The 24,331-nt window shown below is 43.6% G+C and overlaps 1 protein-coding gene and 1 non-coding gene across 4 annotated transcripts in view; both read left to right on the top strand.

Moving 5' to 3' along the window:
- INF2 (inverted formin 2) overlaps positions 1 to 24,331 on the top strand; it is an 88,005-nt gene that overhangs the window by 56,989 nt on the left and 6,685 nt on the right. For all 3 annotated transcript variants that reach the window (XM_084837517.1, XM_084837509.1, XM_084837500.1), the window contains exons 11-21: positions 369 to 471; positions 1,615 to 1,700; positions 3,442 to 3,542; positions 6,426 to 6,496; positions 6,753 to 6,860; positions 7,779 to 7,849; positions 10,517 to 10,637; positions 10,748 to 10,912; positions 12,587 to 12,689; positions 18,508 to 18,669; positions 20,933 to 21,790. In XM_084837517.1, coding sequence (XP_084693643.1) covers positions 369 to 471; positions 1,615 to 1,700; positions 3,442 to 3,542; positions 6,426 to 6,496; positions 6,753 to 6,860; positions 7,779 to 7,849; positions 10,517 to 10,637; positions 10,748 to 10,912; positions 12,587 to 12,689; positions 18,508 to 18,669; positions 20,933 to 21,790 — 1,949 coding nt within the window. The remainder of the gene's footprint in view (positions 1 to 368; positions 472 to 1,614; positions 1,701 to 3,441; positions 3,543 to 6,425; positions 6,497 to 6,752; positions 6,861 to 7,778; positions 7,850 to 10,516; positions 10,638 to 10,747; positions 10,913 to 12,586; positions 12,690 to 18,507; positions 18,670 to 20,932; positions 21,791 to 24,331) is intronic.
- LOC146356980 (small nucleolar RNA U3) lies at positions 730 to 852 on the top strand. The gene has a single exon (XR_014787041.1). It is a non-coding gene; the product is annotated as a small nucleolar RNA U3 (small nucleolar RNA).

The following is a 24,331-nucleotide window of genomic DNA, read 5'->3' as shown; positions in this document are numbered from 1 at the left end:
TCCCTACCATCTGTTATTCAAAGGTAGACAGACTCTGAACATGGAAGTTCTATATAGCTGCCATGGCTAATAGTCGCTGATGGATCTATCTTCCTTGAATGTGTCTAATCCTTTTTTAAACCCAGCTTAGCTAGTGGCCATCAGTAAATCTCATGGCAATGAATTCCATAAATTAATTAGCCATTGAATAAAGAGGTATTTTTGTTCGTTCGAACCCACTGGCCAGTTTCATTGGGTGACCTCAGAATTCTAATGTGATGAGAAGAGGGAGGGGGGAAAAACCCTCTGTCTCCACACTCTCCTTTCATAATTTTTATAAACCAATAGAACAGTGGTCCCATCTCATCAGCAGTCTCTTTTCTCCATAGCCCAAATCAGGAGGTGGTTGACATGATTCAGAAAGGCGACCGAACCAAGTTTGACGTTGAGGTCCTCAAGCAGCTGCTTAAACTCCTACCAGAAAAGCATGAAGTAAGAATTCCTTAACAAACACAAGCAGACTCTGTGCTTCTTTGTGTTGCAGTGGCTGCATTCGGACATCATGAGAAACGATGGTTTATTTGACAGGAAAACCCCTGCTTCTTTGGGTTCCCCTAGCCTCGCTTCTCCTCTTCTGCTACAGCTGTGAGGACAAGTTCAGAAGCTTTTGTTTCCAATTCCAATTAAACACAGTTTAGCATTGCCCTCAGCTGGTCCAGACTCTAAGCTGGTTTGAAGATGGCTTATTTTAGGACTATACTTTCCAGGATCATTTCTATAGTGTCAAGCTAGAGAAGGGCATTCGAACATGGTCGGCGGAGCGAACCACGAGGAGGCGTCCAAGTGTCCTTTTCTGAGCACAAAGTGAGTGGGCAGTAGGGATGTGCGAATTTTGTAAAATTCATTCCATCTGCATTTCACGGATTGTCAGGCCCTTTTCATTCCGTCATCCGCTATTTTTCCCAGTTTCCTGAATTCATGCAAATTTGCATTTGCACAAATTTGGATTTTTGCAAATGCACAAATTCCCTGCAAAATGTGCATTTTCATCCTTTAGCCTATTGGGGGAATGCGCATTTTCAGCCCATTTTTTTATTTTACATCTTTTTCTACAACTAAATTTGCATAAAATTCCACAAGTCTCCATGTGACCTGGGAAAAGCCAGTCCACTGTGGAATCCACAGGTTGGATTCATAGAAATCCAAACTTATTTGATTCCATTGCAGATTTCTCTGACATCTCCAGTGGGCAGTGCTGCATTTATGCAGCCACTGGTTATTATTGATGACTGTTTCTGCCTTTTTATAAGCAGGTTGGAGGGAAAGAACACAAACTGATTAGCTGAAAAAATGGCTTGTTTCAAACAAACCGTAGTTGCAGTCTGTAATTAAGATTAACCACAATTTGTTGGGTTCAGATGATTCAACAAACTGTGATCAATCGAAACTGGAAGCAAATGCTTCCAAGCCCCTGTTGAGTTCAGATAACTCAACAAACTGCAGTTAATCAAAAATGGAATCAAAAGCTTTTGAATTCTTGTTGAGTTAGGTTTATCATGATGTCCATGCATGCAGCCACTGAATATGCAAATGCAATGATGTTGTTGGAACTTCACACTTCTCTTTTTTTATTAGATAGAAAACTTGAAATCCTTCAAAGAAGAAAAGGAAAAATTATCAAATGCAGATCAGTTCTATCTTCTACTCCTCGGGGTTCCTAGGTAAGGGAAATTCCTACTGCTTTTAACTAGGGCCATCTCCCAATTAAAGACATTAATCAAGCATTTTAGTCGATTGATCTGTCACTTTACATCTGCATATTAGTAAAAACAATATATCAAAAGCAAGAGGCATTTAGGGGGATGCCTCTCCTAAGATGGTGCTTGTCATCTGCAGTTTTTTTAGGTTACTTGCATTAAAACAATTAACTGTCAAATCCATTGGGGACACCTTTTTAATTAATTAGACGTTTCTTTTAATAGATTAAAAATGGTGAGTGCTTTACTTTGCCCTTCTGGAAACTTGGAGTAAAGTAACACAAGATGCTGCTTACAAAAAGGAACCCCAGACACGTGGTCACACTAGGGCTGAGCTAGAACGGACACTCCCAATCTGCCACCCCTTTTGCAGATGGCAGATTGGGGTGGCAGTTGTGGCACCTTTCAGTGGGGAGTACCACTCCACCTTCAGAATGGTTCCTGGGGAGGAGGCGCTTACCATGGGGAAGTTCAGCCACAGCTTCTTTTCTTTTCTTGTTTCCTCTTTCAAAAGACAGTTTAAGAAACTGTGGCACACGAGCTTTGTTCCAGATGCATTCTGTAAAGAGAGAAGTGTGGCAGCAGCGGCCAGAACTCTGCTTTTGCTTCTGTCAGCAAAGCCACCACAAAGCCAGCAGCTTTCAAGCTGGTAACAAAACAAGGGACAGAGAAAAAGAAAGGAAGTTGCAGGCAACTGCTGCTATTGTAGGCCCCCTTGCAGTTATTTATATTATATTATATTATTATTATTATTCCTATTTATAAGTTGCCATATAGCTGAAGCTTTCAGGGCAACATAGACAATGCAAAACAACTACAACAAGACCAATGATAAAACCCATTAAGGCTGCAATTGTACAGTAGGGAGCAATCCTATGGCCACTAGTCAGCGGCTAGACAGCCATAGGATATGTGGTTTTCTGGGAACCGGCCTCTGACGTCAGTTCCCGGAGAACTGACCTTCCCTCCCGAGGCAGCGCAAAACAGGCCCATGCTCCACACTCGGGAGAGGAGCGCAGAGCGGCCAAAACGGGGCGTTCCGGGGGGTGTTCTGGGGCGGCCAAAATTGGCTGTGTAGCAAATGCAGGAACTGGATAGTTCGGAGGCAGCCACCTATCCCCATAGGATTGCGCCCTTAGTTACCTGAGACTAAGTCCCGCTGCACTCAGTTGGGTTTACATCTGAGTAGACAAGTATAGGCTTGGACTGTAAAAGTTTTTTTTAAGTTTTAAAAGCAGCAACAATAATTCAAGATAATTTTAAAAAAAGAGATAGTCCATCGTGCCCAAGACTCTGAGAGCCGCTCCCAGTTGGAGTAGAAGATACTGGCCTAGATAGAACAATGATCTGGCTCATTATAAGACAGCTTCATGTGTTCAGCCCACGGAAGACATTAATGCAGGTATACCACCTCTGGATTTGGAGGTTCCATTTGGCTACCATGGCTGATAGCTGTTAATAGACCTTTTCTTTGTTGTTGCATCTCACATGTGGCCCACCCCCTGTGGGTGTTTCTGTCCCCCGCTGCCAGTTGCTGCTGGTTTCTAGGAATGCCGGTGGGAGCCGAGCACGCTATTAGATCAATTTAAATTCATAACATGGCTTTGGCCTCCTACACTCCTAAACCATATCCAGCCTGAAAGATATTCACTCTAGTTCTGATGAAGGTACAGTGTGATGTGTTTGTCCCTTTCCTCTGTTCTAGCTACCAGCTGCGGATCGAGTGCATGCTGATGTGCGAAGAGACTGCCGTTCTGCTGGAGATGCTACAGCCCAAAGCAGCAACGGTCAGGAGGGCCTGCGAAGGTACATAAATAAGAGCGTAACCCCACAGTGTAGCTTTTGTGTTCCAAGCAGTTTGAGGAAGGGCTGCTTCCTTCCCAACTTCGATATCCCAAAAATCAAACTCCAGGACTTTGGTAGAAGGCCATGTCTTTCAACACCTAGCCCAGTCTTCCCCAACCTGGTGCCCTCTTGATGTGTTGGACTGCAACTCCCAGCATCCCCCAGCCAGCTATGCTGCAAGCTGTAGCCCAACACATCAGCTGGGGGAAAATGGGTTAGCTAGCATCCTGCAAATGCATTTATCAGGGCTCACGTAGAAGATGGGTATCCGTTCCTGAGATACAGACCCAGCTTGGGCAATTTGCGTGCTCGTGCGTCTCCAGATTTGACTAGCACAGATCATTTGAAATGGAATGAAGCCATTATCTGTTTGGTATGCAGTGTGCTAATCCCATCTGCGTAGCAACCAAAGCCTTGTTTAGGCATTCACCTCCCACGCGATTAGAATCGCCAAAGGAGGAGAGCAGAGCTGCACTCATTGGCCCTGCCCCCTCTGTTGGGTTCCTGTCACCAGCTTTGCTGTCCTTCATACATCGGAGTAATGGAGGCTGGTGTGGCTCCGATGTCACGGGGGCAGTGAATCCGCTCCGTGTTTCAGTCAGTGAAAAAGTGACTGAAAATTGCTTTGCACCTTGGATAGCTCCTTTAGAGTTCTGACTGAAACCCGGAGCGGATTCACTGCCCCATTGACATCAGAGCCACCAGCCTCCACTGCATTGGGGGGCGAACATCTCCAGCAAGGAACCTGCCATTTTTAATTTTATAAGACTGAAGGGGTTGTAGCCATATTTTTTTTCTTTTCTGTTTTAATACCATGAATATATGCAATCAAGTAAGGTTTTTTAGGGCTCAATCCTAACTAGATAGGCGGCCGCTTCCGACCTCAGAGGCGACCACCTATCCAAAGCAAGGTAGGAGAGGCACAGGGGGATTGTTCCCTTTGCGCCTCTCCTGCCTTGCTATTTTTCGCTAGACAGCTGTTTTCAGCTGTCTAGCAGCGGGGGGCCCAATGGGGAGAGGAAGCTGCCAGACGACACATTGGATGTGTCGTACACACAACTCCACTTTCCTCGCCCCAGAGTGCCCCCAGCCACACCCCTTTTCAGTCAAGCCACGCTCCTCTTGTGAGCGCGGAGGGCAGGGCTTCTCTGCTCTGCCTCCAAGGAAGCGCAGACAAGAGGGGCAGGTTTTCCGGGAACCGACCTTGGAGTGCAAGCTTTGAGGTCGGTTCCCGGAAAAGAGCATATCCTATGGTCCTCTAAACAGTTTCTAGCAGCCATAGGATGGCTCTCTCCCACATGGGTGGACAGCTATCTTCCGCCATTCATGATGGATCAGTGACTTTTTTCAATCTGAGCAGTGCCAGCTCAAGGTTTTTGAGTGTCTTCGGGCAAGACACTCTCAGTGGACCTCTCCCTCAGTGAGTCTATATTTTTACCATCCGGTTTCTGCATAAATTTGTGATTTTTTAAAAAAGGAATTTATGTTTTTTTAAATGCACTCATTTTTGTATCCATTTTCGAAAGTGTGCATTTTTTTTCCAAGTACCTTACATTGCCGTAATGCTATTTTGTGCACAGTTTTTCAAATATATATAATCTCATTCACATTTTTCCTGAAACTAGCTGCATCGGAGAGCTCGCAAAATGCAAATTCAGTATGCAACTCTGTTTCAGCTCATTTAGCATTTCAGGAGATGTGAATTGGTTCAATTGGTTAATAAAAGCTCAGCAGAATGATTTCTCACTCATCCCTACTCGTGGGGCATCTCTACACCAGCCTAAAATCCTGCATTTAAATCGGGTTTTCTGCTTCTGTTTTAAATGCAGGATCACAATGACTCCCTTTTTCATGTGTTTCCTTTCCCCCCTCCCCTTCCCCCTTTCCCCCTCCTTCTCCCCGTATCTGTCAGGATTTCTTTAGCCCCCACTTTACTTCTAAGCCCAAACTTACACAGACAAGAGGCTTCAGTCTACAGCTTTTAATCCATTACTTCACAGGGTCATACAGATGCAAATTCTCAGTGACTCTCAGTCTACAAAGGAATGCCTTCAAAAGGAAGTTACAAGAGTTGCCCGCCATTTGAAGAGGGAGGTGCTCTGACTAGCCTCACTTAAGGGGGGGAAGTCCCTCTCTTCTCGTGAGGCCTCTAAGCGCAGCTTTTCACGCAAGGCCAATCGGGTAGACCGTTTCTCTCTCTTTGCTCTGCGCCTGCATCTGGCATCTATTAGGTCATACTCCCCAGACCCCACCTCCTCCTGTTCTCTGCCTCTCATGGGGGGGGGGGGAAGAAGGACCCTCATCCTCAGCCAGCTGGATGTTTGTAACCTGGGAAGCCAGCCCAGTCATGTCTGGACTAGCCTGGGAAAACACCTCCCCCATGTCTGGCAGTTCTCCTTCAGAATCTGAACTGCTATCCACTCCCTGTGCTCAGAAACACCCCTGACAATAACTGAGTCTTCCATTATCTTTCATTGATCTCGCTCCTCTTCTTGCCGCTTTTCCTCTTTTCACGGAGGAAACTGAAGTGGAATGCAATGGGGTAATTTGATAGCTCATTATCTGCGATCTATTTAAAAACGGAACAAAGGGCATTTAGTGCAGGAGACGCCTTGAATGATCACAGCATCATGTAAAGAGTCCTCAAACATCCATGAAGGAGCAATCTCAATCGCAAGATAAAAGCTCCGTGTGAAGGAGCCTGTGGTCTTCACAATGCTCCAGGGTTTTTTTCATAGCAAATTGTGAAAACAATTCTTCCAGCTTTGACATTTACACCATGCTATCTGTGTTCAAGCTGCTCAGATTCCGCCTATTTGAAATGCCTCTTTTATTTTCCCCCAGATCTCCTCGCAAGCCGCCAGTTGCCCATTTTCTGTCAATTGATTCTCAAAGTTGGAAACTTTTTGAACTACGTAAGCAGTCTTTCAAAAATGTATCTTTTAAAAATGAGTATCAGATTTTTCTTTGTGTTGCAAATACACAAACATAAGAAACTGCTTAAACTAGATTAAACTATTAAGCATAAGAAACTACTTATTAAGAATAAGAAACTACTCATTAATATTAGTGAGTACTATTAATACTCATTAATAATATAATATAATATAATATAATGCTTGAACTGAAACAAGTATTGTTTGTGTTTTTTGTGTGTCTTTTCTTTCTCAGGGAAGTCATACTGGAGATGCTGATGGCTTCAAGATCAGCACTTTGCTCAAACTGACAGAAACCAAAGCAAACCAGACTCGTATTACTCTGCTGCACCATATTTTAGAGGTATTGAGTCCATTCGCAGGTCATGGTGGCAAATCATAGGTTAATTAATCATAGGTTAACTTTGGGATGTTTAACCCACAAACAACCCAAAGTGTCTGGGTTCACACGTCACGCAACAACCTACAATTGGACCAATTGGAGGTTGATTATGCAAAACGAAAGCAACTCATGAGCGGCGCATAGCCTGGCAGATCATGGTTTAAATTACTTAACCCACAATTTGCCACCATTGCATGAAAACTGGGTCATTTTCTGCTGTTTCTCACTGGGAAATCGTATCCTGCTCCCCATTAAACGTCTCTTAGTTCATAATTTGCCGTCTCCCATCCCTGTGTAACATAGGATGCTCTTAGGTTTTGTGCAGTTGATCACAACATTAAGTTCAATGCAGTTTAAACTGGCTTAACATTCTGTGTATTGTAGCTAAGAAGTTTAATTACAAGCTTGAAAGCAGTGATGTAGGGTCAGGGAGAGAGGAATCATTGCTGTATTTTTCAGCTGAAATTTTTCCATTTTTAGAAATGAATTGATTCAGAAAAATAATTTAGTAACATGTTGAAATTGCTACAACTGGAAGTGGACACCATATCAATCAGATTTTTAAAATCAAAGTTGTAATTAACTTTTTTCTGGAAAGAAACCCTACACCAGCTATGGCTGGCAAAGGCATGGGACCTGATCCAGGGCCATACCAGAGGAGCAAGGGTCTTTGGATTCAGTGCTGGAAAGATGGCTGGGGGAGTTTTTCCATAGGTGAGCTAGGCCAGGGGCCCTGGGGCAGGCCACCCCACCACTGGAGCTCTACTGTGCAACCTTTGGCAGGGTGTAGGATTGTTCTGCTTCTCATCACTGATAAACCTCTTAGCATGCAAACTAACCATTTCTGGTCCTTTTCCCCCTTTTTTTGTTTTTGTTCAGGAAGTGGAAAAAAATCACACAGATTTGCTGCAGCTTCCCAAAGATCTCGAATGTGTTTCGAAGGCTGCTGGGTAGGGCTGCATTCTGTCTGTCTGTCTGTCTGTCTGTCTGTCTGCATTTGTGAGTTTGGATATATGTTTAAAAGTTGCCACCCAAGGGAAAAAAATGAGCTTGGCAAATAAATCTCACCCACACTTTGAATAGGTAAAATCTTTTGACCTTGAGCAGGGGTAAAGTATTGCTGGTCTTTACAGTAACACACGGCCTGTGTTATACACACACGCACGCACACACACAGAGGCTTTTTTGTGCAACCCCCATTGCCCCAGCACTTCTGCTGCCAAAGTTTGGTGCTGTGGCAGCAAAAATAGGAGCCATTTTCCTTTAAAACAAGGTGCGTGGGGGACTTCCGGTTGGGACCAATGTTGCTGTGGTGGCTTCCCACGGGTCTCCGTGGGAGCTTTCTCAGACAGCTTTTTAAAAGGTTGAAAAACCTTTTCATCTCCCCCCTGGAATGGAAAGGAGGGCAAGGCAACAGCTCTGGACAACACCTTGGAGAAAGGTAACTCCCACGCGATAGTGGGGGGGCTGGATTCCAGGATTATCTCCCCAGAGCTTTACCAACGCAAAAAGCTGTACTGAGACTCCTATTTTATAGGAGAAAACAGGGCTGACGTGTTCCATAATAATATATGCTATAAGAAATATCAACAACCTCTTAGGGATGATTTAAGGAATGTTAACAATATTTGAGGACCTATAAGATCTGTTTTGAGAGAAACATGTCTGTGCTGAGGAGAAGAAAGGGGATGGCTTCATCGCCAACTCCCCCCGCATCCTCTGTGTCAAAAGTGTCAAAGACAGAAGATATAGGGGAATTATTTACACTGATAAAGACTTTATCTTCACAATTTACGGAGCAGGTCAAAAGGGTGGAATTAATCCAAAATTCCATCACCGCCCTGCAAGGAGCTGTAGATTTAATTAATGCGTCACAGCAAAAAATGGAGACGAAAATTAATGAACTTGAAAACTGTGTGGCAGGAAGTGAAACTACATCACAAATTTGTTTTAAAAATATCTCTGATAGAATCTCTCAACTGGATGCCTTCACGAAAAGATCCAATGTACAGATTATTGGGATTAAAAATCTGCCTAATGTTGTAAAATTGCCTATTTTTGTGGATAAACTTTTGCATGAGATACTTCCTATTTCATCTTATTATTTACTTGATATTGAGCAGGCATTTCATGTGCCAAATGCTAAAGGGACTGATTACAGCATCACAGTTCAATTTGCAAAAGTCTCCACAAAGAATTATATCCTGTGCTTGGCAAGGGAGGCTGGAAGCCTTTCCTGGAAACAAGATAAAGTTATGTTATTCCCAGACTACATCAAAGAGGTGGCAAATAAAAGAAAGCAATTTATCAATGCAAAGAATATGGCAAAACAAATGAACTTACAATATTACTTAAAATATCCTGCTACACTTTGTATTGTGTCTGAAAGTCAGATGAAGAAGTTTTTAAATCATGAAATGGCAGAGGCTTGGCTTAACATAAAAAGGTGTGAGAATTCTTTTACAACCCCATGAACTGGAATCTTTAAACAAGCTTTGTTAACTGTTTGTGCTTAGTCTATATGACTCAGGCTAATTCAGAAGATAAATGATTATATTTATATTGGTTTATTCTCTTTTATCTTTTATTTTTTCTTGCTTTTCTTTATATTTTTTATTTTAAAATAGATAATATATCTAGTATAAAATTTATTACTGATGGTTGAAGGTTTATATTGAGTTCTATTATTATATAATACTATATATATATTTCATTACTATTATTATTACTAATAATATACACTTTTAGGAATGAATTGTAGACCTGTTTCCTTGATATAAGATTGATGATATGATATAGAAATGTAAGGTTGTTTATTAAACTGTAAGATTGTTATAGATACAGTTTTTAAAATAGAATGGCATCGGAGGCCGGGGGGTGTTGGAGTTTAAACTTAATTTGGGGGGGGAGGAATTTTTTTTCTTTTTTTCTTCACTTCCTTTCCTCCTCCCTTTTCCCCTTTTTCTCTTTTTTCTTTCTCTCTTTTTTCTTCTCTCTTTCTTATTGTGGTGTCCTCATCAGAATATTGTACTGTTGGGAAATTGAAGTATTGATTAGGTTGTTGGTAATTTTGGTATTGTTTATTTCATTTATAAAAAATAAAATAAATAAAATATATATTTTAAAAAAAACAAGGTGTGTGGGGAACACGTACTTTATTTTCAAGCAAAATCACTCTTCTGGAAGCAACAGGGAGTGTGCACCTTGTTTTCAAGTGAAGTCACAGCGTTTTTGCCATTGCACAGGCAAATTTCGATGGCAAAACCAGCAGTGCATCGGTAGCCACTTTGGTGGGAAGGGGTGCAGCCACCAGTAGGTTCCAAGAGGGGGAATTTGGCCTCCAGAGCCACCAAAGTTGCCCACCCCTGCTTTACAGTAAGCACTTCCAGACTACCCATAGCAAACTTCCTCACAGTGCAAAAACTCTGGTTTGCCTCTACATGTGTAGGGGCCCTTACATACAACTCATTTTCTATGCAATTAGGGCACATTTCTCTGGGAAGTTCTCACGCACAAGCCCTGCGTAACACCTAGCAGTCCAAAACAGGCTGATTTAAGAGGTGGAAGGCTGATTTAAGAGACACAGAAGCCAGAATTTATGTCTTGTTCCTTTTCAGAACCAACCTGGATGTGATACGTTCTGAATCCAGTTCCAATGTCAAGAAACTGCGGGAACTCAAGCGGAAGTTGTCGTCATCGACAGAAGAGGTGAAAGCCCAGTACGAAACAGCCATTCAGGTTGGTGTAAGACAGACCGAAGTTACTTCACCTTGAACTTGGAGGCGTCCTCTATTATGTCAATGCAGTTAGTTGGTGCTTTTTTGAACCTGGACCTCCATGTCTTTCAGGATAGCCTAAATGCTAACAAAAAGTTGGAGGATGAGTTTGAAGTCATTGAAATGAAGAAGGTGGAACTTGCAACCTACCTCTGTGAGGACCCAAACAAATTGTCTTTGGAAGATATCTTTAATACGATGAAAACCTTCCGGAACCTCTTCATCAAAGCACTGAAGGTTTGAATTTGAGACCCGTTAAGTAGTGGGATCCTAGTTACTGAAAAGCCTCATTCTCACACTCAGAAGATGAGGTGGGAATTGTGAGCTGTATCATTTGAGACTGCAAGTAGCATCTGACACAGGATGGAATGCTCCTCCACTGGAGAAAAAAAATATTTCTGCATATAGAAATAAGCATGGCAGCAAGAAGGATAGGCCAGAACTTGTTGGCCTGATCTCTATGTTTCCCTATGCATGGAAATCTATTTCCGTATGGGGGAGCTCCCAGTCATGTGAGCTCCCCTCCTGAAGTGTCATACTTCAGAAATGGGCTTCCCAGCTCACTCATCAGAACACCTGGGCCCTAGTGCATTGATTTTGAGCAGAGTGCTACCATTGTTGGAAGGGGTAGACTAGCCTTCTCCAAGCTGGTGCCCTCCAGATGTTTTGGACTTCATCTCCCATCAGCCTCAGCCAGCGTGGCTAATGGTCAGGGATTCTGGGAGGTGCCATCCAAAACATCTGGAGGACACCAGCTTGGGGGAAGGATGGGTTAGATCCTCAGTCAATTTTCTCAGAAAGTAGTTTGCAGGATGACTCTTGGGGAGTCAGTTGCCCAACCAAAGAGTCCATATCTCTGTAACAATCCTGCACTCCCTTCCATACCTTTTTCCTGCAGAATTTTGCAGAGGCAGTTTAGGTATTTTGACCTGACCAACTCAATGGACCTCCTGTGATAGTCCTTTGAACCAGAAGACCCTTGGTGTTACCTTGGTTATGCTAGGTTTTAGCTCCTGCTTATTCAGTCCCTCATCTTAAGTTGTTTGCTTGCTGTGCCCCTCTCTCTCTCTCTCTCTCTCTCTCCACCCCTCCCCTATTTTATTATATTGCTAGGTTTTATGGTTGTTGTTGTTGTTGTTATTATTATTATTAATTCTGTTCTACCTGCCCTGACTATTGTGATTACAAAAGAAGGGTGGGATATAGAATCAAAGAATAGTGGGATTGGAAGGGGCCTACAAGACCATCAAGTCCAATCCCCTGCTCAGTGCAGGAGTCCAGGTCAGAGCATCCCTGACAGATGGCTGTCCGAATCCTCTTAAATAAATAGGCACAATCCTATGTGTGTTTAGACAGAAAACATATTGTCCTGCTTGTGGGTTTCTGGTCAACAGCTGGTTGGCCACGGTGTGAACAGAATGCTGGTCTAGATGGACCCTTGGTCTGATCCAGCAGGGCTCTTCTTCTGTTCTTCTGTACTTTTTAAAAAGTCCTACAGCTCCCAGCATTACCCAGCCTACATGGCCAACTGCGGAATGCTGGAAGTTGTAGGACTTTTTCTGTCTAAACATGCACAGTATTGTGCCTTAAATGAATAAAATATCATGGTTTGATCCTGGTTTGCAAATCAGCATTGTGGGCAGTACTTAAACCACAGTTTCTGGTTCGAACATCCTGGGAAACTGTGATTTAATGAACTAGGAGATCTCTGTAGCTGGGCATCCAAGAGTGGAGGGAAGGGGAGAGGAGGGAGCTCTTGAGCTTGTTCCAACAAACCCATAGTCTGACTTGGGCCACTGAGTCACTATGCTGTCTAAGTGATCAATGGGATTTTCTGCAGAGGAAACTTAAAAGGAAGCTCCAAATGTGTGCACAACACCCTCACCAGTAACTTATTTCTTTGGATGTCAGGAAAACAAGGACCGAAAGGAACAAGTGGTGAAGGCAGAGAAAAGAAAGAAACAGTTGGAGGAGGACGAAGCTAAGAGGCAGAAAGGAGAAAATGGAAAGATCAGTGAGTAGTGTTGACTTCGCCTACAATCCTATACCTGCTTACCTGGCAGTATGCCCCATTGGATTCAATAAGATTCGCTTCTGAATAGACACATGTAGGATTGCCCTGCCAATACAGCAGTGCTGTGGTCAATCCAATTTGGGCCCGTTCCCGATTATTCAGGCTGCAGTATTCTACCCACTTCCCTGGGAGTAAGCCCCACTGAACTTAATGAAACTTCTGAGCAGACTTATATAGGCCTGCACAGCCAAAAAACAAACAAACTGGATTTCATCTGTACCACTGCATGTGTACACATCTGATCCAGCACCCCTAATGCAATACCTTGTTCCCCTATAATGGATTTGGGGACTGTGCAGACTTGCTGCTAGGGGTGGAATGCTTGTGAAGGACACTCTTTGCAAGATGATCTGGAACAAAGAGGCAGCCTACAAACAGGGGGGAAATAAAGTAAAATGTTTCGAGCAAGTGTTCTCAAACTGGTGTAAATCAGTTGCTCATTTTACTTTTTTCCCCCCATAAGAAAAGGTAATACCAAGGTTTATCAAGGTTCTACAAGAGCTCCTAGAAATCATATTTTCTTGTTTGCTCAAGGCTATTTAAGGCTGGCTGGGGCATGCTGGGCATTGTAGGACTTTTTCCTTTCTAAACATGCAAAGGGTTGCAAAGCTGTGGACAGAGCTCAGTCCGCAGAAGGGTTTTCCTGATTTCAGAGCCCCCATTTTGTATGTGCCCAGTGAGAACTCCGACCTCGGAGAGGAAAGGAAATGGGCATTTCAGCGGCATGCTGGTAGGAGGGGAAGGAGTAGGCAAGGATCCAAGGAATCATAGAATCATAGAATAGTAGGGTTGGAAGGGGCCTACAAGGCCATCGAGTCCAACCCCCTGCTCAGTGCAGGAATCCAAGTCAGAGCATCCCTGACAGGTGGCTGTCCAGCCTCGTCTTGAAGGCCTCCAGTGTGGGAGAGCCCACCACCTCCCCAGGTAATTGGTTCCATTGTCGTATTGCTCTAACAGTCAGGAAGTTTTTCCTGATGTTCAGCTGGAATCTGGCTTCCTGTCACTTGAGCCCATTATTCTGTGTCCTGCATTCTGGGATGATCGAGAAGAGTTCCTGGCCTTCCTCTCTGTGACAACCTTTCAAATACTTGAAGAGCGCTATCATATCTCCCCTCAGTCTTCTCTTCTCAAGGCTAAACATGCCCAGTTCTTTCAGTCTCTCTTCATAGGGCTTTGTTTCCTGTCCCCTGATCATCTTTGTTGCCCTCCTCTGAACCCTTTCCAGTTTGTCTGCATCCTTCTTCAAGTGTGGTGCCCAGAACTGGACACAGTACTCCAGATGAGGCCTAACCAGTGCTGAGTAGAGGGGAACGAGTACTTCCCGGGATTTGGAAGCTATGTTTCTATTAATGCAGCCCAAAAGAGCATTTGCCTTTTTTGCAGCCACATCACATTGTTGGCTCATATTAAGCCTCTGATCGACAACAATTCCAAGATCCTTCTCGCTTGTAGTGTTGTTGAGCCACATATCCACCATCTTGTAACTGTGCATTTGGTTTCTTTTTCCTAGGTGCAGAACTTGGCATTTATCCCTATTAAATGTCATTCTGTTGTTTTCTGCCCAGCGCTCCAGTCTATCCAGATCACTTTGAATTTTGTTTCTGTCTTCCAAAGTATTAGCTATCCTGCCCAATTTTGTGTCATTTGCAAATATGATCAGCATTCCCTGCACCTCTTCCTCCAAGTCATTAATACAAATGTTAAAGAGGACTGGGCCCAGGACTGAGCCCTGCGGTACCCCACTCATTACCACTCCCAGGTTTGAGAAGGTCCCATTGATAAGCAGTCTTTGAGTCCGATTCTGTAGCCAACTGTGGATCCACCGGATCGTTGTTTCATCTAGCCCACTTTGAGCTAGTTTGGTCATCAGGATATCATGGGGCACTTTGTTGAAAGCTTTGCTCAAGTCGAGGTATATGACGTCTACAGCATTCCCACAGTCTACAAGGGAGGTTACTTGATCAAAAAAATGAGATCAGATTCTTCTGGCAGGACTTGTTCTTGACAAATCCATTTTGGCTTCGAGTAATCATGGCATTGTTTTCAAGGTGCTTCCAGATGGATTGCTTTATCATCTGCTCCAGAATTTTCTCAGGGATTGATGTCAGACTGACTGGTCTGTAGTTCCCAGGTCAAACACATTCTTCCCATCCTTTGTGAGGTGCAACCCATCCCTTGCCAACAGCCCATCTTCCAGGAAGTATAGTCCGTGGTCCCAGTATCCAAATCTCTCTCATTGGCACTACCTTCGTAGCCAGTCATTCACCCGGAGTATTTTTCGTTCCCTTTCTATCCCTCTTCTAACTACTGGAAGGATGGATGAGAAAACGATCTGGGCCCCAAAGTTCTTGAGTTTCCTTCATAAAGCTTCAAAGTCTGACATGATTTCTTCGTAGCTCCGCTTGGCGGTATCATTTGTTCCCACATGGATGAGAAGAAAGGGATACCTGTCAGTGGGCTTTATAAGTGCAGGCAACTTTTCATTCACGTCTTTAATCTGTCCTCCCGGGAGACAACATACCTGGAGAGTCCACGGGTCTTCGCGACATGTTTGGGTCTCAATCTCACACAGCAAGGAGTCTCCCACTACTACCGCTCTTCTCTTCTTCTTGTCGTAGGCCTGGGTTTCATCGCCTCTGTTTGACTGACCTTCAGTCTCTTGCTCACTGTCATGTAGGTTCCCCTGTGATTCTTCCTCTGCAGGCTGTCCTCCAGTCTGCAGAGGAATCCCAAACACTCCTGGCTCCTGACTATGCCCTCGACCCCTGGAAACATTGAGATGCGCTGAAGGTCGCATCTTGAAGTTTCCTACTCATTGCTGGCAGTGGTAGAGAATGATTTTTCTTCTGTCCCTGGATGAAAGAAAAATACTGTAAGCCCTGCCTCCCTCTTGACTTCAGCCTGTCAGCAAGTGCAGACAGGGCATAAGAAAGAACAGAGCACTCTGATCTTAAAGCACTCCATCAAGAGCATAGGATTGCTCTCTGTATTGCCCCTGCAGTAGGCTTCAAACTCTTAATTTAGAGGTGCCAAGAGAGTGATAAATCAGATCCAGGTTTACTTACAAGGAGATACTTTATTGAGTAAAATCAGCATACAGGCGTACCCCATGGTTGGATCAGACAGCTTCCCTGAACCCAGAGCCATAGGTGTCAGGGTGGAAACTGAGCCGATAGAACCCCAGAGCAGTTCTGATTCTGAGGAGGAACAGCAATCCATGGGAGAGGAGCACTCTCATCTCTCACAGGCACAGCAGCTGGCAGAGATTCCTCCTGCCAGCATTCCTGGGATAGATAGTGACCCTGGCAGCGAGAGAGTGCGGGAGGGGGGTTGCTGGATGCTCGACACCGACGCTGGGAGCAACGACAGCTGGAGGGCGCGGAAAGGAAGCGTAGCGCTCGTTTGGCACGCAAGCAACGGTCGCGTCCCGAGGACCCAAGGGAAAGAGGGAGGAACTCTCCCTAGCCCATAAGTTCAGGGTCTTCCCGTAATTCTCCTTCAAACGGGGACCAACTGCCTAACCTGGAGCATAGGCTACTCTGCTGTTCCTTGCTTAGTCACTGGTGAATAGCATCTGAAAGAGTCATTAAGTTGTAAAAGGATTAAAGCCTTGAAAAGAATCCTTTTGTCTGTGTCTTCAGTTAGCTGTTGGAGTAGACTGAAAGAGGCCGCCAGGGCGCTCCTGACAATAGGGTACAATGGGTTTTATACCATTCATGTTAGCAATGAGGCAGCACGACGGCAGCAAGCATCATCTAGCGTTCATTCCCAGCATAGACTAGCCATGCTTGGTCAGAAGGATACTTTCTCAACACAGCCACCTGCATCTTTAAGACAAACAAACTTCACTTCTCAGGCACATCTTGATAAGGCACTCTAGCTTGTTAAGGTGGAATGTATTGGCCCAGGCCTGTAACCAAGTTATCTGTAGTGGTAGAGGGGCCTAGAGGTCCATAATGCTTTGCTTAAGTTCATTATTGGTGCAATTCCCTTGCCTCTGAGCATGTGAGATAAGTCAAAGGCCAATACATTCCATCTGATTTATCACTATCTTGACACCTCTAAATTAAGAGTTCAAAGCCCACGGCCAGGGCAATACACTCTCTTAAGGCACAATCCTATGCATGTTGAGACAGAAGAAAGTTTTATAACTCCCAGAATCCCTTCAGCCAGCCATGCTGGGAACTGTAAGACTTTTTCTATCTAAACATGCACAGGCTTGCATCCTTTAGACTTGTAACTTCCCATGCACACTTCTTGGTACCAGGGATGGTGAGAATTTTGTTTCTGTTCATTTTTCCACAATATTCAGGATGGAAAGAACTTGAGATTTAAAAAAAGTGAATGTGGAAGAAAGCGAAATGGACAGATTTGCCAGGACTTTGAGTCCTTAGCTCTTAAAAGTCTGGCTTTGAGTCCCTGAGTATTCAACCATGTTAGTGCTGAATTATTTTATTTTTTATTATTTATTACATTTATATCCCACCTTTCTTCCATCATGGGACGCAAGGTGGCTACATGTGGTTCCCAGGTGGTCTCCCCTCCAAGCACTGACCAGACCCAGACCTGCTTCGCTTCAGCAAGGTGGCTGCCTCATGTGCCTTCCCTCTCTCCTTTTTCCAAGAAGCTCCTCACCTTTAACAGCTATATGGCAGGGAGGTACAACATGGCCCTCTCCATGCTGGAAATGCCATCCCACACACCCTGCAAGTTGTTCCGTTGAAAGCAATAGACAAACATGTATGAGAAGAACACATTTGTAATGGTTACTTGCATGCTAATCGGGGCATGCATATTATTGGCAAGAGGCTGGAAGTCTGCCCTTGTATCTTCTCTCCATCAGTAGAGACAGTAATGCAGTAATGAATAAAACCACAATTTATAAACATCTGTGGGAGGGAAGGAATAACACAACGGAGTCATTTCAACATAACTGGGCTTCATTTATTCCATTTTGGAACAGGAATAAGCCTGTAAGCCTTCTGGCTTTGCACCAATAGACCTTTTGACAAAGTGATTTTAAGAATATGTGTTATACTTTGGAGGTGTGGTTGTAAAGGTGGATTATATAATTGCTGTTGAAGTTAATGATTATGTACAATGAGCCTGATAACAATAAACTGAAATGTGGATGGAAAGAAAGGAGATATCTGTACCTATTCAATTGTGCTGGTGGAGATGGGTGAGAATTTCATTTCAGTTCATTTTGATACGAATCTACCAAAATCTGCAAAATTTCTTCATATCTGGGATGGAAAGAACTTGAGCTTTTTGTTTTGTTTTTTAAATGAATATGGAAAATAGTGAAACTGACAGATTCATCAATCCCTATTCAATATTACAAAAATGTTTTCATAATTTCCCATGGCAGACAGAACATAAGGCACTAATTGAATAGAAATGGAGCCAAGGGGTTTATGGAATGATTTCCACAACAATGCCCCTCATTTGGTGGCTGGCTGCATCATCACATGATGCAAGTGTGAATGGGCCATCTCAGGTAGAACCTGGCTGCCCTGAGATCTTCATGATATTGGGTGGGATAAAAATGTTTTAAATAAATAAATAAAAATAGAATGTTCATATTGCCATACCCCACCTCAAACACATTTTTTTCCAATAGAATTAATTCATATCTATAGGGAGGTGCAAGTCAAAAGGCTCCCGTAATCAAATGCAACCAAATCCAGTGGTCCAAGTCTGTCAGCTCTATCAATCTGATTATTCAACTGACTCTTTCTTTGATGTCTGACTACAGTTAAGAAAGGAGTTGTGAAACAAGAAGAGGTCTGCGTTATTGATGCTTTACTGGCTGATATAAGGAAGGGGTTCCAGCTGCGGAAAACTACCAGGAACAAGGTTGACTCAGACAGTCCTGCCAAAATCTCGCACAGTCAACCTCAGAAAGGGAAAGAGACCGGTAAGAACAGAAATCCAGAAAGTGCCAGCAAACTCCAGCCTCCCATATTTGGCAAACAAACATGTTTTCCTGGCAGGCTTGCATCCTTTTTAAAAAAGCAAGAGATGTATGGTTCATTAGTTTGTCTTTCTTTCTTGAAAACATTTGCTTTCTATAAAAAAAAAATGAGTTCCATTTCTAATTGAAAAAAGACTCAGTGTGGCAATAAGAGACCCTGCTTGTTGGCCTGCCACCAAGATCAGTAAGGTTGGCGAGCACCAGAGATAAGGCCTTCTCAGTGGTGGCCCCTATCCTGTGGAATTTCCTACAAAGAGATATATGGTTGGCCCCATCTGTGGCTGCTTTTAAGAGAGTTTTAAGAACTCTTCTGTTCTCCCTGGCTTTTAGTTGAAAATCTCAATGGTATCTGCTGTTAATACATATTTTGAAAATGTAGTTTATACTGATTCTACTTTAAATTGTTTATATTGGATTTGAATTTATTATGTATATTGTTTTATGCTGAAAGCTGTCTTGAGAAGACTATGGCATGAAAGGTGGCTAAGAAGGTAACAGTAATAATAATAATAATGGGGGTTGGACTCAATGGCCTTGTAGGCCCCTTCCAACCCTACTATTCTATGATTCTATAATAATAATACCACCATCGTGGTATCTAAATAAAATCCCAGCATAAACAGAGAACGTAAAGCAAAAAATATCAGATATCCAGCTATAGTTACACAGTGAATAAGAACTTTTCAGTTCATAGGCAGCCTCTCATCCCATAAACATTTGTTCATATAACACTCGCTGACATTCAGGTAATTTTTTGTTTCATCCTGCTCTGTGTAGGAAACGTTTCATTTGAATGAGCCCTCTTGTGAGATCTGGTATTTACCACATCATAGGCTTAGCGGTTAAGACGCTGAACTGCAGACCGGAAGGTCGGCAGGACAGCAGTTCGTGACCCGAGTGCCGTGTGACGGAGTGAGCTCCCGTCTTCAGTCCCAGCTCCTGCCAACCTAGCAGTTCGAAAGCAAGAAATTACAAGTAGATAAATAGGCACCGCTTCGGCGGGAAAGGTGACAGCGTTCCGTGCACCTCGGTGTTCAGTCATGCCGGCCACATGACCACGGAAGCGTCTTCGGACAGCACTGGCTCTTCAGCTTAGAAATGGAGATGAGCACCACACCCTAGAGTCGGACACGACTGGTTGGGGACACCTTTACCTTTAGGCTATAGCAAACATGAGGCTGACACCAAAAAGAGTAGCCCTCTTTTCCCCATGGGTTACTCAACAGGCAGCATGATATTGTCACATTTCCCATGTCTCCCCCACACCCACCTCCAAAAGATAGCCAATACGCTAAAACAAGGGCAGGGAAACTCACGTTACCAGAGCAAGGTGGAGAACAAGGATCTTTCCCCCTGAGATACTGGTTTTCTGTGTGGAGAGATGTGATTTGTTTGTTGATTTGTTTGTTGATTTGTTTGTGTGGAAGGACATTCCATTATCTGAGCCCCCCCGCCCCCCCCAGCAGCCTGAACTGGAATAGCCCCAAGAACACCTTTGCCACCACCATCTTATGTTTGTGAGGTTTAATTTAGAGTTTGCCAACCCGTGAGGCTAAATACATTGCCATCAATCATGTCAGAGTGTTTTGTTTATTTAATACTAAAGCATGTGTGTAAGGGGGTGATTTTTTTCAGAAATACAGCATGCAGGGAGGGTAAGTTTCCCTCCCCAGCCGGAAATCCAGTGAAAATCACACACACACACACACACACTGCAATTAGTGATGGGAGAAAAGCTCCCATTGGCACCAACAGGAGCTTTTTTTCTAACGCGAGTGAAGGGGGGTCATTTTCATGGAAAATACATGGCTGGGGAGGAAAGAATAAAACCTTCCTGTACTCTGCAGCCTCAATTTAAAAAAAGCCCTTATTAAATAGACGAAAAACCTTTACTTGATTGGTAGTGATGCATTTAGTGTCATGTGTCGTTGCCCTTACTCATGCACGTGCATTATGGAATCTCTCATCATTCAATGACAAAAGCACCCAGTTGCAAAGCACGATTGCACACTAGCATAACTCTAGTTTTCTCCCCAAATTCTTTCTTAGGGGCGGGGCAGCGGGGGTAAGTCAGCAGCGACCTGGCCGATTTGTGAACATTTGTCAGACAACATCAAAGCTACTTTCCTTTCCCTCTCCATTTGTCATTCACAAAATACAAAAACCAGAAGTGGGGTTGATCTTTGTGCATTTTGCCTATTTTCAGGCCAAAGTGTTCCGGCTGTGAAAGGCGCAATGAAGGAGGAGAAAGGTGTGATCACACAAAATAAGCTCCAGGGGCAAGCGGGAAAAACGACTCCTGCAGAAGCTGCCACCACGAGTGATAAGCACGAGGTTGTCACCAACTCGCCGGCTTCTGAGGAGTCCCTTGGTGCTGTTGGAAAGGGCAGGTGTCCTCCAACCCAGCCCAGTACTGAGAAGAAGACCTTAAATGCATTTGCTTTGGAAGGAGGCACGGAACCCCAAAACAGATCAAATCTTCAAGAGAAGACGGCCTCCCACAGCATCCAGAATATGGACTACAATGACTTAGTGTTGTCTCAGTCAACCTCTTTTGTGAAGTTTGCAAGTGGCGATTCAGGAACAAAGCTTCAGGAAAGGACTGGCTCTGGTAGCAGCCAGGCCGTGGACTACAATGACTTAGAGTTGTCTCAGTCAACCTCTTTCATAAAGTTCGCCAGTGGCGATTCAGGCAGCTTGTCCGTCTTGATGAACCAAGCTGGATCAGGAGATGCAACCAGGAGAACCAACCCTGTTTGCTCACAAAACAACTTAAACTCTAGTGACCAGGTAAGGAGCACGATCAGAAAAGACAGCAGGACAGAGGAAGTGCCTAGAAATACTGAAGAGCTACCAATGCCTGAGGCAACAGCCCCTCAGATCACAACGCAGACGGAGGCAGCGAAAGAAAATGAAAAGCCTTCTGTAGACTCCTTGCTAGACATCTCTCAGGATTCTTCGTGTTCGGCAACAGTCCCCTCGGAACAAGCCCTTGCTGAAAAGGACGGTCAAAGGGGATCGTCAAAGCGAAGAAAGAAGAAGAGGCACAGCAAAAGCCACTCAAGTAAGCCATTTTGATTGCAGTTGTTCAAGGTTAGGGCTGAACCAAAATGCCCTCCCCAACACAGCTTCGCTATCCTATTCACATCCTTCGAACAAGCCCACTCTTCCCTTTGGAGATTTTAGGCAGTATCCAATAGGGCTGGGCAAATGAGCGATGTTCACCATCGCCAGGGTTCTCTGAACATTGTCCCACCGCTTGTCTCATGCCCAGTTCCCATTCACATTTGCCATTGCTGCTGTCTTTGTGCGAATGGGAAATTTGCGCAAAGCAAGCAGTAATCGAATGGGAGATTTGTGCAAGTTTCCGCAAGTTTCCTCCATCAACTAAAGCGGGGCTGATTCAGTTCATGGAGGAAATTTGCACAAATTAGGATATTTGTGCAACTCAAACCGGGAACTGGGAACAAGACAAACAGGAGCACATGTTCCACAATTTATGAATATTTTTGGCAGGCACATGCTCATGCTTGCAATTGGAGCTTCAAATGGGGCATGCTTGCATGTTTTGCAAGCAAAAACAAAAGTCTCATATATCCCTAGTACCTGATGGTATTGCTGCGCTAGCAGGAATGTCTGCTAGTTCAACAGGAAGCTAGCACTGGCTAGTACAACTGGAAACTAGCTGAAACTACCACTGGCAGGATGGGACAAGTCAGCAGAGCACACAGAAGGGACCTCCACTGACTTGTCCCATTCCAGAAGTGGTAGCTTTGGCTAGTTCCCTGGGTTGCAGTAGGAAGTGCTAGTTTCTTGTTGCACTATTGGTCATTCCCACTAGTGCAACATATTTAGAGACAGCACATTGCCAGCACTGCATACCACCCTTGGAAGTGGTGTCTGGGGGCAGGAGTGGGGGAGAACAAGGGCAAAATGTTCATCCCATTTGGTGATGGCAACCATGTTCCCCATTCCTGCTGGGTGCCATTTTTTCCTCTCTCTTTTTTTAAACCACAAGACACTGGATACGAACCTTTACTCTGATTTGACTTCATGGTGGAACCAATGAGATTCAGCTACATGGTGATGTTTGAAGCCAACTCAGACTAAGGGCAATACCTCCTTCCCTCCCTCTGGCATCTTGTGGGTAAAAGGGACACAGGTACCACCACTGCTAGGACCACGAACAGGGAGTGAAGGGGTGAAAAAGCTGAATGAAGGCCTTGTGGAAATCTTCCTCTCCTCCCTGCTCCCCCATCAAAGCCCCCTTTCAAACCAGAAATATTTGGGAACTGTTAGCTCAGTGTTATTAAATATATATATACTTTTAGAGAATGGATGGAAGGCTGGATCTTAAATAATGCTCAATGTGAGATTATTTTTTTCTTGCATTTCCATTCACAATTTGGTTCAATAGAAGAATTGTTCGGTAACTGTTTAATAGTCAGCACAAAGCAGTCACATTCTCAGGCGGCAATCCTATGCACATTTGCATGTGAGAAAGTCCCATTAAACTCAGTGGAAACTTACTTCTGAGTAAATATGCATAGCATTTGGGCTGGAACTCCATGTCTAGTTACATGTGGAGAAATCCCATTGCACGCAATGGATTTTTCCAAGACATAACTAGATTGATCTCTAAATGTGGTACATCTATAAATAGTTAATAAATGGGTAAAGGATGGTATGAATAAAAGCCAGAACATAAATGTTTTTCCTTTAAGTCTCTGAATTCAACCCCAAAAGGCTATTTTAGAAGTTGCCAGCTTGGAAGGGGGTTGTATTTTCATAGATCAAATATTATTCGCATTTAGTGTTCCAAAACAGCCTGACAAATGCTTAAATGCATTGGTAGCAAAACACTGAAGGCACAAACCTGCCAAAGTAAAGAGTTGTCTCATTGATTTGAACGAGAGAGTTAAGAACATTCTTCAATCTCTCCCACTGAAATCAGTGGGTCTTACAAACATTTAACTTTGCCTGGATTGCACCCTAAGTTAGTATGCGTAGTTGTCAGCAATGGCGAAAAAAGTTAATGCTCATAATAAACAGTCTCTCTGAAATTTATCAGTTGAACACAACAATCCTTTAAACATATATTAATGCTTTTAAATTATTTATAGATGTACTGTTAATGTATAACGAAAAAAATCGCAAACCCTATTTTTATCATGCTTGCTGCATTATTTGCGATTTTTTTAAAGCAAAATCAGCCACAAAAACATTGTGTAATTATTGATCACCAGACAGAACTTGCAACAGACTGCACTATATTTTAGTAAATGCTGTGTTGAAATTAAATATTCTCCTCCACAGTGAAAATTCCTGTTCAAGGTAGGGTAGAGCAAAGGCGAAATGGGTGTCTCCAAACTTGTTCCAAAGACCAAACATTCATTTCTACTTCCTTGGAAAGTTTGCAAAAGTGGAAAGTAAAATGTTCATTCCCTACCCCAAATTTGATTTGAGTCCAGAATAGCAAAACCACCAAAACAATCTGAAGTTGGCTTCCTTTCCCTCCAACAGCTGCTGCATTCATTCACTTGGACATTTCCAGGGTAGCTTTTAAGGCCAAATTATACTGTTCGTTAAACGCATAGGGCAGCAT

This window comes from Heloderma suspectum, chromosome 1 (genome assembly GCF_057233095.1).
Source record: "Heloderma suspectum isolate Gila_16-S chromosome 1, 16-S_ref, whole genome shotgun sequence".
NCBI lineage: Eukaryota > Metazoa > Chordata > Lepidosauria > Squamata > Helodermatidae > Heloderma > Heloderma suspectum.
Note: the sequence above shows the minus strand (reverse complement) of the source record. Positions and strands in the feature narration are given on the sequence as shown.